We start from the raw sequence: 20,451 nt of genomic DNA, 5'->3' as shown, positions 1-20,451 counted from the left end.
GGTAACCAATTAAAAAAAATATTTAAAAGTGCAGGCTATACTACAGTTTTTAAATCACCAACAAACCTTCAACAATTAATAACTCAAAAAAAAAAGCCTCAACTTCCCAACAACTCTTACCCAGGAGTCTACAAACTGGAGTGTTCATGTTGAAAATTCTATGTAGGTGAAACAAAACTCAAAATTTCAACTCGCATTTGCCAACATCAAAAACATACTTTGAGGGAAAATGGAAAAATTCAGCCGTAGCGCGGCATTCCAGAAATTGCCATGGTGCCTTTGGCTAGAATAAAAACAAATGGTTAAAGTAGAGGTAGACTATTTTAAGAGAAAAGTAAGAGGCTTGGAAATACAGTATCACCAATGTTCTCCAAATGAAGACGGTTTGAATGAAGACGATGGTGATTATGTCACATCGTTGTTTTAGAAACCTTATTATTTTTAAAGTGTTATTGTTTGTTTATTTTTTAATGGTTTTTTATATTACTTGAATAACGAGGGTATATATAACCCTTAGATATATTGTAATTTAATATAAAGAAATTTATTAGGATGTTTCAATTTAATTAAATAATAAATATAAAAAATAATAATTTCTTATCAGTAGATATTATTAGTGAGATATATGTGTTAAAAAACTGATTGATATCTAAAGGTCATTGGTAATCATTTAGCAAATATGGCAAATAATCTCAAAATATGTCAAAGGTAATCATGTAGCAAATGTTATGCATTTTTAGCTATGCTATTATTGTAAGAAAGAAGTTCTAATAGAATAAGGAAATGAACAATCAGATAGATGTGTTGTTTAAGGGACATGGAATTAAGAAAATTTTCAAGAAATGCTTTAGCAGGCTAGCTTAAGGTCATATTTTTATAAGTGTTTGAAGGTAGTATATCCTTTTGAAAGAGAACTTATACTAATATAATTTTAAAAAAATTGTTTGTTGATGTTATAAATTTATTACTATACTCATTGGTATTGGAATAACATTTAAATCTTATATTTTTTTTTTTTCTAATAAAGTAAAAACCCCATATGTTTCAAAACTCAATTTAGCTAGAGAACTATATTTTAGCTAATTATTTTTTGTTTTTGTTTTTATGTTTTCTCATCGTCATTTTTAGTTTACGCATTATGAACAATAATAAATTTAGCACAAAATTGTTTTAATTCATTAACTTTGACTTTTGGAAAAATAATCATTTTAAAATTTTAGAGCTACTCATAAAAGATAGAGAAACACCTTTGGTTCAAAACAAACTGGTGGCAGTTGTTCCAATATTGGATAAAACTTATAAAATTTATTTTGATGTGAAACCAAACTCATATTCTAAAGATTGGCACAATGTTATTCGTTTCAACATTAATTCTGATGCAAATGCATATGATAATAGAGTTCCAGGAGTGTGGTTTCATAACAGTGGTGATGGCAGTCTTTCTATTACTGTTCCTCAAAGTGGAAATCTGAACAGTTCCTTCAAAACAGCTCCTATTCCTTCTTACATGTGGTCGCACGTTGAAATAAGTCAGCAGTTAGAACATATTGTGTATGTGTATACGATAAGATTGAATGGTGAAATAGTTTTTATAGTAGAAAATAATCAACCAGAATCCTATGAAAATGTTCATGTTTATGCTTCAGATCAATCATATCAAACTCAAGATGGTTTTATAAAAGATTTTGCAATAATAAACGGAAAAGCAGGTATTTATTAAGAATCTGAAACTGTTACATTGTTTGATAAATGATTTTAACATTTATTACTGTTATACTTAAATATTACTTTACCTGTTATGTTTGTTAGCATCTAGCTAGGAATTGCTTTAAAAATAAAGCTTATCTGTTTTAGGACCCATTTCTTAATGAAATCATCACATCAGGCATATACGATATTTAGAATAGTGTTTTTTAAATAACTTTCTAATTCTGTTTGTGTAGAAATGAATTTAAATAAACGTTCTTAGTACAATTTAGCAGATAAATTTCGCCAATTTTTTTAAACTTAAGATCGGTTAATTTTGTAAGTTTAGATTTTTTAAATTGTTTTTTTAAGTTATATATTAATTATATAATCATTAAGCAATCTTTCTCTCCAATTATAATCCTGATTTAAAATTATTGAATTATATTAGTAACATAATAAGAATGCTTTTTTTGGTACTGCGCCATAAACATAATTTTTTATTTAATGTTCAATACAACTATTTACTTGTAACAGTAAAATGAATAATTAATCTTCACTTTAAGATCTTTTTTTTATTTACCTTGAGACTTTAATTTATTGGGCATTATCAATCTAAGGGGTAAACAGATTTTATCTGTTGACCAGCCTCGCACCCCTTCTTCATCTATTAGGCTGGTGCAGATGTATTTTCAATACATTGCCAGTTTAGGATGTTGAATGCCAAATCTTCTTGACCCAATACATGGGTTTTGTCTTGAAAATTTTTTATGAATAGGCAACTCATTCTATTATCTCCTAATGAGGGTACAGCTCTAAAACTCAGTTTTATGGTTCTGAGGCCGGCTCTTAGTCAGGTTTCCCAAGAGCTAGCTGTCAGAGGTAGCTCTCAGAGAGGCTGACTCCATCAACAGCTGAAAATATCAAAGTAGTAACAGTGCCATGTTGTGCATGGATGGCGTCCCTGTTTGTAAAATGTTTGATCATAAATGGTACATTTGCATCTTTGATGAAAGGGGCACTGTAATCTTTTTTACTTGGAGTTTTGTAAAAAAAAATTGGTATGACTGGTTTCATGACATTATGGAGTTGCCAAAATCTTCTTGTAAATTGCTTTGAAACTTTTTTATTTTTGCATTTCTTAACATATCCGTTCAATGTTTACTCTATCAGTTTTTTTTATATATATATTTTTTATCTCATCTTTTACAGTTTCTCCAACTTGAGTCCATATTTTTTTGAAACTATTTTTATCTGAAATACAAATATAGATCTGTTTTCATTTCAATTTTTATAATTAGTGTAAACTAATTTCTGCTTACCTATATTGTGTTTAGTGTAAACTAATATATGTTTTGTGTAAACTAAGGTCTGCTTATCTATATTACGCTTGTTTGTTATAGGCTCACAATATTCCAATATATGTTTGGTGACTGTCTAAGTCATTAGCAATTGTTTTTAATTATTCTGTTTTTAATTTTTGAAATAACTATAAGAAAAGTCTGATTTTCAGCAGTTGATAAATTGATGTTAATTGTTATGTTTTAACTTTTACTAATTGCGCTAACCTGGTCTAAAATCTAACGTTATTTTTTAATAAGTTCATATTCATTTTAAAATTATTTAAAACCTGTTTGATCTTAAGTTAATACCAGGGCTCAATTTAATGCAAAAAAATCTAATTGCAAAAAAAAAAATTTTTAACCCTTTTAATAAATAAAAAACATGATGAAACGATGAAAGTTTTATTTTAATTGGTATTGTAAAGAGCTAAAACAAGAATGAAACTTTCGTCTGAAAACTGCAAAGTTGTTTTAACAATAAAAAAAAAAAAATTTTTTTAAAATTCGCAAAACTTTATAATATTTTATTCTTCTATACCACATAAATACATCATATGACAAATCTGAAATAAAGAATGTAACAAATAAGTAAATAAAAAAGAAAATCATTATATACAGATTTTTTTTCTATTAAAGGCTATGTTTTGTTTCGTCTTCTTTTTTTCATATATTTAAAAATGACTTGATTTTTTCATATTTCATTCTTTGCTTCTTTCATTTAGATATAATCATTCAAAAATATATTTAAAAGTTAATATCTTTTGTGATCGTAAAGCTGATTTAGTGATGGCTTCATTTTGCTTGAAGCATTATACGTGACAGCTGTTCTATAATTTCCTCATTTTTTAATATGTATTTCAAGAATAGCTCTAATAACTTTAAGGAGTAACAGAAATTTTATTAATGGTGACAATCAATGACATAATACTGATATAGGTATTGGCAAGGTAGAATAAACTTGACTGATAGGTTAAAGTGTAACCTGTTTATTTATTTATGGAAGTTTTCTACTTCTCTAGAAAAACGTACTAGATAGCTATGTTTAGGTATTATTTCTTCATTATTTCTCTCAATTTTTTCCTAAACAAAGGCGTCAAATTGTACCTACTAGATAGTTTGAATTTAAAAAAGTAATAAAAAAATAAAAAAATTGAATCTTATTGAATTAAAGTAAAGTTTTTATTTATTTGACTATTTACTTAACTTTTACAATTCTCTATAATTGAGACATGTGAAGTATTTTAGTAGTAAGGGATGAATGTTTCACTTAATACAATTATTAAAGTTTAAAGCTAAAATCCACTCATTTGTCTGTTTTTTCTACACAAATGGCAAAGTTAAAGTGTTTTATTTAACAAACACTGGAATAGAGTAAGAAAATGTCAAGCACATTAAAAAGAGGCAACAAGGGCATAATTGCAATCATTTTTTATTTTTAGCTTTATCTTAGGGATAGTTAAACATATATATCTTATATAAACATTGAGACTTAGCTGATAATGTATCATTTATATCTAATTATGTCAACATCAGCATAGTGCTAATTCTAGATATGACTTTAATACTGCTTCTAAAATAAAACAGTATAACAATTTTAAAACTTTTTCTAATTCCTTATGATTCAAGAGCATATTTCTAAGATCAGTATGCCAGCCTTTTTTATTCTATTTTTTCAGCCTTATCTTTGAAATAGTTAAAATTATTGAACCTTATATAAATATTGAGATTTAGCTAATATTGTATCACATATATCTGAATATGAAATAATCATTTTCAACATCAGCATAGTTTGAAAAAGTTATTACAATGTTGCTTCAGAGTCATTAAACTAAGTTTCAAAGCTATACTCTTGTTCCTAGATATTAAAAAGAGTTGCATTGCATCAACCACAGAGACACAATTAAAAACCCGCGAGTAGACTCAAAAATGTCTAGCGTTCATCATCCTAGTTAAATAACAGTAAAAGCCAGGCTTAGATCTATGCTGTCTTATTAGATATAAAAAGAAGTGCTCTATTGGTCAGTTAAAGTCTTCTGCATAAGAGGTTTTCTGCAGAAAGCAGAAGCAGAATGTAGGTAAAATCTGTTCATGATGAGTCTTTTCATTGAGATATTTTACTAGTTTTAACTGTGTGGTGTAGAGCTGTGGTACAGAGTCTTCAGAACTGGAGTTCCTTGGTTACAATCTGGCTCTGGCAATATATGCGTAATTGGTAATAAAGAAGGCATGAACTTTATGGCTAATTGCTATTCCGCGGTGCTCTGTGATATGACCATTAGAACTTTTTGGAGCACCTAAATAACTTACATAAAAAAAACTTATATTATCTTTACATTAGGCAGCTGTGCAATTTAGTCAATGCAAATTATTTTTATTTTTATTATTAAATAATTAAATAAAAATTATTTAAATTAAATTATTTTTATCTAATTACACTTATTTTTAAAATAACAAAAAATAAAATACTGAATTAATAATGTTTTAGATTTTCTTGAGTTTTCAAAAAGCAAAGAGATTTCAACTTCTTTTGTGTGATAAGTTTTTAAATACTATGAAAGATATATAAGATGTATTTATGAATTTATAACTTGAATTAATAAGTTTGAATAAAAATATTCCCAATCACTTAAATCAATTTTGAAGTGTTAAAATTTGTTTTTTATGTTTTTTGATGCTTATAAGTTTTGTTTAGATGACATATTACTAATTTTATTATTTTTTGTTTAGATAACGAAATTGTACCAGACACTCTGATTCTCCCAAAAGGTTTGAATTGAATTGAATTTTTTCTCATTTTATTTTTACCTTGTAATGATAGTTTATGATGTTGCATAATGATTTGTATATGACTTTGGTACTAAATGATATTTTTAATTACTCAATGAACTAGTGGTTACATGAAATGATTACACGGTTGTTGTTTGTATTTTGTATATATAGTTTTATATTTGTTGTATTTATGTATATGTAGTAAATATCTTTTTGCAATAATTTATTAAAGTTTATTAAATTAAGTATTATGTATTTCTCATAGATTCTGTTTTAGTGGTTAATGAAGAGATATTAAAACAAGATAATCTTATTGCAACATTACCATTTCTCAAAAAAACATATTTAGTGTCATTCAAAATAAAACCCACTTTGTATCCACCAGGTTATTATAGCATAATTCATTTGACTACTGGAGGAAACGAGGGTAAGTTTGGATTTAGAACTCCTGGTGTATATTTTTACGGTACAGGAAAGCTCTCTGTTTGGTCTGCAATCAATGGAAATCCTAATAGAGAATATATCACACTTGAAGCACTGTCCTTAAACCAATGGTCCAGCATTAGAGTAACTCAACATCAAATTAACAGTATATACTTCTTCAGAGTTTATGTAGATGGGAAATTAAAGATCGACATCAAAAACTCAGATCCACGTTCATTTAAAAATGTTAAAGTGTATAATGCAGATCCTTGGTATGAAGCGCAACCTGCTAGTATTAAAGATCTGAAAATATTTAGTGGAAATGTTGGTAAGATAAATATTAACATCTACAAAAGCTGAATTTTATTGTGTATATTCTTCAGTTTATATTTATACAATATTTCAAGCGTATTTTGTAAAAAATATTAGTTCGGACTTATAAACTAAACTTTTTTATGAAAAAATACTTATATTGTATCATAAAAAAATTCCCACTCCCCCTTTTATTGACCCTTTCCACCACCACCACCCCCCCACGTTTATTAGATCTAGACTAAAATTCCCCCCCCCTCCTCCCTTCCCTCCTTCCTTCCTTGTATTAAGGACACGAGAGTAAGAGCATTAGCGATAACGTTTTTCTTTAAAAGCAAGACATGTTAAGCGCATTTATGTTATTTATTAACTGAATTACTTTACTATCTATTAACCACGGTGTCTTTTATTATAATAATATTTATTATTGTTTATATATTAGCATCAATTAGTTAGTTAATAAAAAAATAAAAAACAAGACTCCAATAGGAATTGAAACCAGAGTGCAGGCATCATGATCAAATTTATTAACCACTATACCACATAATATTGTAACTAGATAAATAAAATTAATTTTTTTGGTGCATGATATCTTTTAAGTAGTTAATGCGCTTTAAAATAAAATAACTATCAGGGAATCTGGGAATCAGTGACCTAGGTAAATATATATTAGATGATAATAATAATAGAAGATTCAAAGATATTTCAAGAAATGCAAATAATTTTTGCATATCTACCATGTCTCGTGCATTATCAGTTAAAAGCGTTTAAGTTGACTCCTCTAATATTGTATGCAGTATAATACTATTTTCACGGTTATTTAAATTCTGTCATTGTTGCACACTCGGTTTAGAATGTTAATGAGGGAGGGGGGGTAGAAGAGCTATAACACTTTAAATTTCTTTATTACCTTATTATTAATTAATTTTAACTTTTTTTAAAAAGAAAAAATAGTTTAATCTAATAAAATTATTTGTTTTAAATAGAAAATTAAAATCTTTAATCATGTTCTTTATAAAAACATTTTATTTAAACCCCCTTACTGTGTTTTAAAAAAAAGTTTAGGTCACAGCATTGCAAGCTCAAATCATCAGCTTGTTTTTTTAAAAAAATTTTATTATTTAAAATGCAAAACAAAACAAATTTATATCTCTCTTTTTAAAAGTTTTATATTATGTATTTTAGAATAATAAAAAAAAATTAAAATAATAAAAAGTTCCAACAAAGGGATTTGAACCTCCGCACTCTGTTTCAGAATTTCGGCGCTAATCGCTCGGCCACTCAGGTTTACAATCTGCAAAATTTTAAAATTATTTAAGAAACAAAAGACCTAATAAAATGGAGCCAACCGAATTCTAGAACTAGAATTCAAAATTTATGATATGATAGTAAAACTGCAAAACTTGATATCACATAATATAATATTTAAAATTACATAATAAATATACATTATATAATAAAAAATACATTTGCATACACTTTTGTTCAAGGATGTTTGCATACACTTTTGTTCACATTTTCTTGTAAAACAAAGTTCTGTGACTCTTTCTCACCATTACTTTGGTTGCAATGGCTGCTAAGGGTTTTGTGTCAAACACACATTTGAAGGGGCACTACAATTAAGTTATTAGTTAAGTATTATTATGAAGTAGATAACTTACATACTGACGTATATTTGTAGAAATGCATTTGTTACATTGGTAAATACCAGGTCATGAAAACATAAAACTAGTGGTGTTACATTTTTTTGTTTGTTTTTTGTGAGCATGCTTCCAAAAGTTTCAATATACAAAAGATAAAACAAATTATAATGAACAGTAGAATCCTGTCAACTCGGACTTTGAAAAGATTTATATATTGTCTGGCTTAACAAATTAAGCAAATTAGGTTTTCATATGTCAGACTTTTCGAAAATGTCTAACTTATGGAGGTTAGGAGACTTAATATTTGGAGTTTTTCTTTTATAGTTCTAATTTTGAGTTTCATTTAGCTTCAACTTTTTTAATTAATAGACTTCAATAAAAGTTGAACCAATTTGAAGATATCAGTGAAAATATTTAGTTTGTACACAAAAGTATTTGATATTCAAATGTTTTGGATTTTATTTAATGTTTTTGAACTTTAAATATAACAGTCATTAACAAATAGAATGTGATTGAACCTGTACAAAATCGAAGCTATAAGTGAACTTTTAGTTTGATATTACAATTATATTATGTTACACTAAATATTAGATTTTTAAGCATTTAAAGTTTAGAATTCTCATTGAAGTGTTGCAAGTTTTGATATTTAATTACATGGTATAAAAATATCAAAATGGTCACATGACTCAAGAAACGTTGCTATTATGAGAGGATAAATTGTAAACAAAGCCAATATAGTAAAAAATATACCATTAGGATTAAATAAATTTTTAGGGTAGCCTTTATATTGCACATAAAACTTTATAAAATAGTAATTATAATATATAATAGGTGTAATAAATTATATATCAAAACTAACTAAAAAAACAACAGAAAATTGGATTTTTTAAACTTCCTGAAATTGTAAAATATGACAAAGAGTCTTGTTCTTATTGACTTAATACCAGTTAATTTTTTATTTACTAAAGATGGAGAATCTCATATAACATTAGTTAAAATTGTTCATTCAGTATGTGCTTTGGTTAACTTTAGTAGCATTTAATTAGCAAATAATTTGAATAATAATTTAAAAATAATATGCCATTAAACTACACAGATGTTTACAAGATTAACTGAACAAAATATCATTTTATCTAAATCTTTTTTTTTTTAATATATATTAAATAACTTTTTCTCTCCTCTCTCTCTCAACAATTTTGTTCAACAGTTAATGAAGTTTTTTTTCTTAACATACATTTTTTTACTTTTAGAATGTTTTTTTAAATGTATAATATCCCTAAATATTTTTTTGTCCCAAAACCATTTACCTTTAGCGACTTTTAATTGTACAATGTATATTTGTACATCTTACAATCATATTGCCATCTTTTGAACTGATGTGACAATAACAAATTAGATCCTAAAATGATAAAACATTTTCAATGTGTTCATTTTCACTAGTTTCAAAATTAATTTTTTAAAGAGAAGGATTGATTTGAAATGTTAGGATTTCTTCACAAAAAATCTATAAAGTCTTTCACTGTCCATACAAAAAATTGCGCAATAATATTTAGTTACAAGAAGTTGAGTTTTTACTTGGTAGTAATATCCTTGGTCTTTTATAAGTTATTATTGATTTTTTTTTTCTAACTAATGATAACAAGTTTTTTCAATTGCAATCATATCTTGCAATGATTTTCTATAACTGTATAGAAATTTAATTCATAAACATATTTTAAAAGAACTGGTACTTACTATAGTTATATAGTTTAATAGAGTATTCATAAGCTGATGCAAAGATTGTTCATAAAATAGCTGCCTTTAGTTTTGATTTATAATTAAAAAAAACATTTTATTGTCAACTTTGCTGGTAGGTTTGGTGGTAAACATTAAGAATTGTAATCAGTTAATGTTTTAGCATTTCACATTTTAACAGTTTTATCAATACAAAGAAAGCTGCAGCGATATGTGTAGATGCTTCAGTGAGGTCTCCCTTGTAATTACAGTGCGAATGTTAAATTCTGCAAAAATCCATTGATTAATTTGGGTATCATTTAGATTTTGAGAATGAAACACCAAAAATATTTACTAAATATGTCATTTCTTATTTAAACGCTTCCATGATTTATAGGTCTTTATATCTTCAGATGTATAAGAACTTGGTGAAAATAATAGATAATTTAATAAATCAGTGTAAGCTGCAGCTTTCCAGCTGTAGCTTACACTGATTTATATTGTCTTGTGTTTCTTTATTGTTTTTGAATTCGTTATTTGGAATTGAGCAAGTGTCTATCTGCCTTTTTTACAAAATTTGTGATCATATCTGTTTTTGGAAGGTACATCTAATGTTTTGTGTTACGATATTTCTTTATAGTAAACTTAGTAAAAAAACTTGATATTGATTTTAAAAATAAAAAAAATCTTAATTATTATACCACATTATATTATTATATTAATATTGGTATTATACCACATTATATTATTATATTAATATTGGTACTAAAACCTAATAAAAATCTATTACAAAATGGTATTAGAATTAATACCGCAAGCAGTTTGTTAACATTATGAGAGGATAAAAATAGATCACGTAAGGATAAAAAAAATATCACATGACCCATGGGAATACTCTATAACAAATAGAAGGGAACATCCATATAATCTCCTACTTCTGCTTTTTAAATATATTTTGTGTTACATTATTTATGGACAATCGCAAACTTCTTTATTAACAATATACAAAGTCTACTGTTAAATTAATTTTTTATGTGCTTTTTATTTTATGTGCTCAGAGCGATCACTCCTGCTTTATCATAAGGTCTGTGTATGCGATTTCTCTGATTCAAAAGCGCAAACTTATATACTAGAAGCATCATTGATAAAAAGAACTCATTTTACTGTTTCAAAACAGTTTTCATAATTTTTGACAAACCAGTATTAATAGGCTTAATGACCAACAAGTTAAGTTTTTGTTTCAAATTTGTTTTTGTTTTTTTTTGTTTGTTTTTTGTTGTTTTTTTGTTCTGTTGAAATACTCGATTGATTTTATTTATCGCTGTGTCTAGCACAACGGTACCATTGCTTTAATTTTTTTCTAAGTCACGGTAGTGATTTCTGATTGGTTGATTTTTTTTTTCTTTTATTTAAAGAATGGATGCCCAAACCAAAACCTTTAATCGATGTATGTGCACTCCACTTCACCTATCCCTAAATTAGTCAATGTATGTACGCTCACTGCGCCTATCCCTAAATCAGTCGATGTATGTACACTCACTGTGCTTATCCCTATATCAGTCAATGTGTGTAAATAATAAAATTCAATGTAACTTTCAATACACAATAATAATAACTTTCAATTAAAAATAGTTAAAAAACATTAAAAAAATTTCCAAGTGAAGGACTCAATCCTAGATCACAGTGGGAGTTAAGCACAATGATTTGGGATCAAGATGAGAAACCACAATGCTAAACGAACTATGTGCAACTGCAATTCTTTTTAAATTTTTACAAATAAAACTTTTAAAATCAACCAATAAAATTTGCAGCCATAACATAAAATAAATCAATCTAACTTTACAACCGTGACTTAAAGAAAAAAAATTCAATAAACAGTACCATTGCACTAGTCACAAGGTAAGCATCAATCTTGTTAAATGTCTTTTTCAATTTAATATTATTTTAAAATCAATTTATTTCTACAGTAAGCAGTTCCTAGAATTCAGAATCAATTTAGTTTTTAGGTGAATCCTTTGGTTCCTGGTCATTCTCATCGCTTTTGCCATTCTTAAACAAGTTTTTGCAAATATCCTCTTCAATCCAATTACCATTTTCAAAGTCAGAATTTAGCATTTGAGAAAAACTCTGAGAAATGCTTTACCACCGTCACTCACATAACCGTCATATAACAATAGATATATCTAAATAGTACTGAATTATTATTTGTTCTGAGACTAATATAATATTTTCAGCATTATGTGGGCCATTAAATTATTGAAGACAAAAAACTATAATTTTTCAATTGAAATCTGTAAAAGTAACCTGGCAACATAAAATAATAAAATACTTATATATCCCTATATATGTCACCTATTTACATAACAAATTTGGCTTTTCTAAGACTGTTCATTATTAGCTATTTTGATCTTTTCAACAAATTTTATCTATAATGAATAATAATGAAGACAGACGACATCTCTCATAGCAAATGAATTTTTTGACATTCTAAAAGTCTTAATAAGTGCATGTTAGCCAGCTCTTGGGTTGCCATGTTGGATGACATTACAAATTTAGTAAGATTCATGATATCATCATCAAAGCATGAATCATCATCATTATCAAGATTTAAATCATCATAAGCATTTTTCCAAGCCTTAAAATCTTTTTTGCTGCTAGATTGTGTAGCATTAAAACAATGAAACAAGTCACGGCTTTTACCTGGTGGCTAGTGTAACAGCTTATAGGAATAAATTTAGAAAAACTAGAAGTCTTCTTTCTTGGTTTTGAATCAATTTCCATTTGGCAATAAAAAAATGTTTAAAACTGAGTTTTTTTAGCGCTATTAAGTTTGAAATTTTTTTAGGTAATCTTGTTGTGTTTTAAGTTGTCAAATTACATCAATCTCCTGAGCGTTTAGTTTAAAACTTCAGTTTGTCGATGAAGCATTGCTTATACTTTTGATGCACAAGGGTTAATTTTGGTTATTTGGAATTGACAATACACTTAGGGCGCTATTAGTTCTCTCTGAATTTATTTGTTTATTTATTTACAGACAAATTGCCTTCGTTAATTTTTTTTTTTTTTTGAACTATTTAAAGTATGTATTATAATATCAGTACATTATAGTCCAATTTATCTTTTGGCTGATCTTTCAGACTCATTAACGCAAAAAATCTAAAAGAAAACTTTATTTAGCAAGTAAACAATATTATTAAACTAGATTAAACAAAATTACACTATGTCTTTTTTATAAAGTAAGTTGACTCAAATGATTTATTTTATTTATTTACTGCAAATAAAAAGATAAATATTTGCTTTTAATTAGCATTCTTTACCTAATTATTTAAGGATATGTATTTAATAATTAGGATATGTATATAATGAATTAGTTTATATCAAAAAAGTTGCACAATTTTATGCAAAATACTCAAAAATGTTGCACATGATGAGTTGCGTATTGAGTATGATATGAGTATTATACTCAATGTGCAATACGAATAAAAATAAATTCTGATGTACGCCTTAGTTAAATCTATTTTGTCATTATTATTTTCTTTATCATTACTTTTAGACTTTTTTTTTTTTTTTTTTTTTTTTTTAAGTTAATGATTTGTAACATCTTTAATATTTTATCACAAATTTAGCATTTTGATCCATCTTTTGTTGTTTTAAAAAAGATTTTACCATTTCATTATGCAGTATTGATCTATTGGCATGTTTCATTGCTCAAGTAAACTCGCCATTTGTTTTTTTTAATTTCTTCATTGAGTTTTGGTACATCTATTTTTTTCGTACATTTGTTTTTATAAACATATCATATTAAAACATTTACTCCATTTAAACAAAATGTTCAACTGATAAAAAACTATTTTAAGAAGTTTTATGGGTTGAAAAAATATGTTATTAAAAATTGCTTACTATCTGGTTTTTTATAATTGTGAAAAGTAATTTCAAAGTTATCACTAGTAATTTGTGAATAGAGTAAATATATCATAATAATAATCTCTTATCAGTATATATTATTAGTGAGATATATGTGTTGAAATTACTGGTTGGTCTCCACAGGTCATTGGGCAATTAGATGGCAAATGTTATGCTTTTTTAGTTATACCAATATTGTAAGAAAGGAATTTTGTTAGAATAGGAAAGAAATGATCGTATAGATGTGTCGTGTAAGGAACAATGAATTTAAAAAAATTTTGCAAGAAATGCTACAGCAGCATAGTTTAAGATTTTTGATTTCTTCTTTTCACCAATTTTTGGTGGCAAAGAAACTACTCTCTGCTACCAAATATTGATTCATTGGCAATCAAAAAATAATACCAATTGCATGTTAATACTTTATTTGAAAATAAAGTAGTAACATGCAATTTTTAACCAATTTTCATTGAATTATTTGACTTTCATTGAGTTAATTGACTTATCTTCAAGTCAACATAAACATATCATGTAAAAACATTTACTACATTTAATCAAAATGTTAAGCCAATAAAAAACTAATTAAAGATATTTTACGGTTTAAATAAATAATTTATTAAAAGTTGTTTGCTTTCTGGGCCTTTCTAATTGTGGAAATGAGTTCCGAAATTACCACAAGTAATTTGTGTATGAAGTAAATATAACATATATAAATATAATAAATATAACAAGTGCATTTATAAATATATAAAAATATTCATAAATATATAAAAATGTATTTGAAAATATATAAAAATAATAATAAATAATAAAATATTGATCTCTTATTAGTAGAGATTATTAGTGAAATATATGTGTTAAAAAACTGATTGGTATCTAAAGGTCATTAGGTAATCATATTGCAAATGTTATCCATTTTTAGCTGTGCTCATATTGTAAGAAAGCAGTTCTAATAGAATATGAAAGAAGTCAATCAGATTGATGTGTTGTGTAAGGGGCATGGAGTTAAGGAAATTTTGCAGGAAGTAGTTTAGCAGGCTAGTGTAAGGTCATGTTTTTATAAATGTTATGAAGGTAGTATATACTTTTGAAGGAGATCTTAAGGAAACTAATAAATTTAAAGTTAAAAGAAAAAATTGTTGTTGTTATAAATTAGTTATTATACTCAATTGTATTGAGTAACATTTAAATGAGTTAACATTTAATAGCATTGAAATAACATTTAAAGTCTTACATAAATTTTATCCTATTAAAGTAAAAACCCTATATATATATCAAAACTCAATTTAGCTAGAGAGCTATATTTTTAGCTAATTAATTTTTGTTTTCGACTTTATAGTTTTTTGTCATCAATTTTAGTTTAGGCATTATAAACAATAAATAGTTTTAGCACAAAATTGTTTTAATTTTTTAATCGTTATAAAATTTTAGAGCAACTAATAGAAGATAGAGAAACACCTTTGGTTCAAAACAAACTGGTGGCAGTTGTTCCAATATTGGATAAAACTTATAAAATTTATTTTGATGTGAAACCAAACTCATATTCTGAAGGTTGGCACAATGTTATTCATTTCAACATTAATTCTGATGCAAATGCATATGATGATAGAGTTCCAGGAGTGTGGTTTCATAACAGTGGTGATGGCAGTCTTTCTATTACTGTTCCTCAAAGTGGAAATCTGAACAGTTCCTTCAAAACAGCTCCTATTCCTTCTTACATGTGGTCGCACGTTGAAATAAGTCAGCAGTTAGAACATATTGCGTATGTTTATACAATAAGATTGAATGGGGAAATAGTTTTTACAGTAGAAAATAATCAACCAGATTCCTATGAAAATGTTCATATTTATGCTTCAGATCAATCATATCAAACTCAAGATGGTTTTATAAAAGATTTTGCAATAATAAACGGAGGAGCAGGTAATTATAAAGAATCTGAAACTGTTAGATTGTTTTATAAATGATTATAACATACTGTTATAATCATTTATAAAACAATTACTGTTTAACTAATTATTAAAAATATTACTGTTATACTTAAATAATAATTTACTTGTAATGTTTGTTGGTATTTGGCCAGAAATTTAAAAAAAAAGCATATCTGTTTTAGGACCCATTTTTTAATGAGATACTTACATCAGGCATATACAACATTGAGAATAGCGTTTTTTTAATAATTTTAATGCTGTTTGGGGAGTAATATTTTTGAATAAACGTTCTTTGTATACTTTAGCAGATGAAGTTGGCAAAGTTCTTTAAAGTTAAGATCAGTAAATTTTGTAGATTTAGATTTTTAAACTTGTCTTTAATGACTTGACTAAAATTATTTTTAAGTTCATATACTCAATTAGCAATCTTTCACTCTGAACAGAATCCTGATATAAAATTATTAAGTTGCATTAGTAGCATAAGTGTTTTGGTATTGCGCCATAAACATAGTTTTTTTATTTGATGTTTATCAAAATTGTTTACTTGTAAACAGTAAAATGAATAATTAGTCTTCATTTTGAGATCTATTTTTTATTTACCTTGAGAATTTAATTTATTGGGTTATATGTGGTGACTATATAATAAATGCTATGGATGATTTCATGTTAATAGCCCTCTTATGTATTCCTTTATCAGCTACTTTTTGGAAACTTTCTATAATTGGAATCACTTCCAACATTTGTTAGTTTTTTATTTTTTTGATCACAAGCAATTTATAAATCTGAAAAGAGTATTTTTTTTTTTATTTTTGTAGTTGGTTTGGTAGGTGAACGTGATTTTTTCAGATTTATTGAAATTTTGAATATATATAAGTACCAGCATAAGATTGTATATGCTTTTCCTATATTTAGTATACTTTTCAAAAAAACAGTTTTTTATTGTGTTCTTAAAATTTCTGAGATAAAAATTTTGCGATAGAGTAAGCAGGTTGAGAAATGTAGTTCGTCACAGTAATCAAACAAGGGAGTAAGTATTCAAATAATAATGCTTGGTGTTTTTATTTTGTCAAACCTCCTCTACAATCTGATTTTATTTTTTGATAAATTTATATTTGTTTTAATTTATTCAAGACTACTTTCAACTTAACTAAATAAATAAAATCAACATTTATGGTTTAATAATTATAATAGTTCTAAAACATTTTCGGTCATCCCAAGTTCTACTTTATACTATAATACTATATTACTAAGTTCTATACTAAAAAAATCCAGGTCGCTTTTGAGAAAAACAGACTGCAACGTTTTCAACCAAGAACTAAAATTCTAAATGATGAAATTTACAACCTAGTGATGACCAACATTTGAAAATTATTTGCTTCAAATTTAAAAAACTTTTATATTATTAGTCTTCAATGGAATTATTATTGAAAATAATAAACTTTTGTAGCTTGTTTTAGTTTGAAATTGGCTCCAACTATATGACCCAATGCATTTAAATCATTTTAAAAATTTAAATAAATTAAATAAAATTCTTACAAAGTTAAGTTATTATTATTTCGCAGTAAATGATATATTTTCAGTATTACATATTTTTTTTTTTTTTTTTTTAGATTATTCGCCTCCCCAAGGCCCGAGGGGGGCCACTACAGTCGAGGAGGCTACTCATTTTTTTTTTTTTTTTATAGTTGTTATTCGTGGTACAACCCTCTCTCAACTCTTTAACTCCGAAACACGAACCTTTCCGAGCAAGGCCGCTGCGCGGAGAAACTTAGTTGAGCGCGGTACTTCCAGGGACGTGGTGGGAGTCGAACTCCGAACCTCTCGCTTATGAAGCGAGCGCTCTTACCACTAAACCACTACCGCATATATATATATATATATATATATATATATATATATATATATATATATATATATATATACATATATATATATATATATATATATATATATATATATATATATATATATAATTATGTCGATAGGAAAGTTCTTAGAACTTCATCTGTACAGGAAATACAATGAGACAGGAAATAATTAAATATTTATGTATCATTTTAAACTGTGTTTAATTATGAACATTTTAAGTACTTGTTGAAATATTTTGAATGTATATTAAAAAAGTTATTTAAATTTTATTATATACTTTAAAAAAATATATTTTAAAATGGAAAAATTTGAATATTGAGCATATATTAAAACCCGTGCTCTACTTAGAGTTTTTTTTTAATAGGGGAGTTTTACAAACTTGCCTAACAACCTAAGTATATTGCGGTAGTGGTGTAGTGGTAAAGTGCTTGCTTTATAAGCAAGAGGTTCCAAGTTCGATCCCCATCACGTCCCTGGTAGTACTGCTCTCAACTTGTTTCTCCGCGCAGCGGCCTTATTCGTCAAGGTTCGTGTTTCGGAGTTATAGAGTTGAGAGAGGGTTATAACCACTATTAAGTAGCCTCATCTGTAGTGGCCTTCTCGGCCTTGAGGAGGTGATTAACAAAAAATATATATATATCAGGATCAGATCCAGGCTGTAGCAAGTGTAGCAATTGCTACAGTCAGCTCAGTTTTTTTTTCTCTTATTTTTTACATACATTTCTTTTTTCATACAAATCAGAAAAATAATTTAGACAAGATAAGGAGGTTACAAGTAGTCAAAATGATGCGCTAAAATTTATTCAGAGTTGTAACTGAGCCAGTTTGACTATGTTATGGAAATGTTTCATTCGGAAAAATTAAATCTTTCAAAAAAAAAAAAAAAAAAACATGTTTTTATTGGGTTTTGTCTCAAAAGCCCATAAATTCTTGAAAGAATGTCAAACATTTTGCAGCATATCAATTTAAATTGAACTGGGAGTTAAATAAAATGGCAAATCGACTGTTGTGAAGCAAAAACAGAAATTCTGTCCAATATTCACTCTCCATTTATAAAACTTTTTTTAATGATGTGGATACCAATCATTAAATGAAAAAGTTTTTATAATAATAAAGACTAAATTAAATAGCACCCTCTGTTGGTTTCTTTATTTGGTCTATTATGAAAATGGGGAAATTTGTTTATGTCTTTAAAAAATGATGAAATGTGTTTATTGCTGTTCCACGAGTTATTTATCATTGATGAAGTCAAACAATTTAAAAACATTTTTAAAAATTTGTAGACTTTACAGAGACAAAACGAGAAAACTTGTTGGAAAGAATGTTTACCTAATGCAAGTTTTAAAACGTCTAGCAACACTTTAGTATATGATCTGGTTGGCATTAAAACTTCAAAAAGGTTAAACTAAAATAACATTTTGCACAATTTTTCTCTCAGATAGATTTTTAGTTTATTCTAAAATTGCAAGGAACTTTCTACTACTTTTTCTTTCTACTTTGAAAAATACTACTAGGAACTATTATTTTCTGTGGCAAGTTGTATATTACAAAATTGTTATCGTATCAGAAATTTACTGTTTTTTGAAAACCAATGATATGAATTTTCTTTCAAATAGTGTTTTAAATGTTATGATAACATGTAATACGAGTTGTATGTTTGATGGTCCTAAATTTCTTTTGAAAGTGTTGTAAAAACCTGTAAACTAATAAATTCATTTAAGTCTAGAATCAGTAAAAGAGTCAAATAGTAAAGCAAAGGCAATTATATGTAATAAAAATCTAACTCTAAGGTTTTATGAAAACCTTGCTTAACTAATGATGGAACTCTTTAGTTGCTTGACTTTGTCCACGTTGTCAAGAACATGCGGCATAATGGAAAGCAAAAGTTTTTTTTCTGATAATATTTACACTGCTCTTCTTAATCATCCTGAAACTTCTAACATCTCAAACATTAAAATGGCTGGTGATTTTATTAAACTTGCTGTCACATAATGGAAAACCTTTAATCTAAAAAGTGTGTGCATATGTTTCAGGTTTAATAATGATCAACAAGCATCCCCAGAGATCTAAATGATAAACAAAGAAAGTTTGTTTTGGATTTTGGCGATACAGCATTATGCATGTATTAAAAAAATTATGCATTATAATATAATAATATTATAATATTATGCATGCATGTATTAAAAAAAAAAACAGAAAATAGGCATAAAATATCAACACATGTCATGAGGCACAAATTATACATGTGAAGAAATAGTCTGATTAAAATGCTATTAAGAGAAACACTTTTGTTACAAATTTTTTATGTTAGTAAAATTTGTTACAGAATTACTTGAAACAGAATTTAGAAATTTAAGAAAAGTATCTGTAGACATATTTTTTGAGTGTTCTTTGAAATCAAAGATGTTTCTTGTTTGCATTAACATCTATTTTCTGATAATGATCTGCTTAACAATATTTTGACCAGTTTAATGTTTTATTTTTTACACTTTGGTCAATATCCAAAATCATTTGAAAAAGGCGGATTAAAAAGTCCTTTTCACAATACTGTTCAATGCCTTTTCTTCAACTTGATTGTAGGTAAAGTTTGTTTGATTTCCATATGCAATACTTTTATGCTTTACTGCATTACTTTATTAAAATGTTATCATCACAATATACTTTCCTATATTATTTTATCAAAAACCATTTAAAACTTTCTATACCAATATTAAACAAAGAACTATGTCATTTTAAACAAAGAACCATCAATCAAGTTTGTCTTGTTAGATTGACATTTATTCATTGACACTATGGCTTTTATTATTTGCTGAGATTTATTAATTGTATCTTTGTTAATTGTAATGTGCCTGAAGTTTGCTGTTT

At 26.7% G+C, this 20,451-nt stretch overlaps 1 protein-coding gene across 1 annotated transcript; it reads left to right on the top strand.

The window, feature by feature from the left end:
• The first annotated feature begins 298 nt into the window (after positions 1–298).
• On the top strand, positions 299–15,753 carry LOC136083184 (uncharacterized). Its single transcript, XM_065802588.1, has 5 exons — positions 299–401; positions 1,221–1,709; positions 5,757–5,795; positions 6,064–6,549; positions 15,221–15,753. The coding sequence occupies exons 1-5, from the start codon at positions 299–301 to the stop codon at positions 15,751–15,753; spliced, it is 1,650 nt and encodes a 549-aa protein (XP_065658660.1).
• The last annotated feature ends 4,698 nt before the right edge of the window (positions 15,754–20,451 follow it).

This window comes from Hydra vulgaris, chromosome 08, assembly GCF_038396675.1.
Source record: "Hydra vulgaris chromosome 08, alternate assembly HydraT2T_AEP".
Taxonomy (NCBI): Eukaryota; Metazoa; Cnidaria; class Hydrozoa; order Anthoathecata; family Hydridae; genus Hydra; species Hydra vulgaris.
This window is presented reverse-complemented; position numbering and strand designations above follow the sequence as displayed.

Coding starts and splice junctions, on each gene's coding strand:
- LOC136083184 (XM_065802588.1), top strand. CDS start 299: ATGGTTAAAGTAGAGGTAGACTATTTTAAGAGAAAAGTAAGAGGCTTG. Junction 1,710..5,756: donor AATAATAAACGGAAAAGCAG/GTATTTATTAAG, acceptor TTTTTTGTTTAG/ATAACGAAATTGTACCAGAC. Junction 6,550..15,220: donor AATATTTAGTGGAAATGTTG/GTAAGATAAATA, acceptor ATAAAATTTTAG/AGCAACTAATAGAAGATAGA.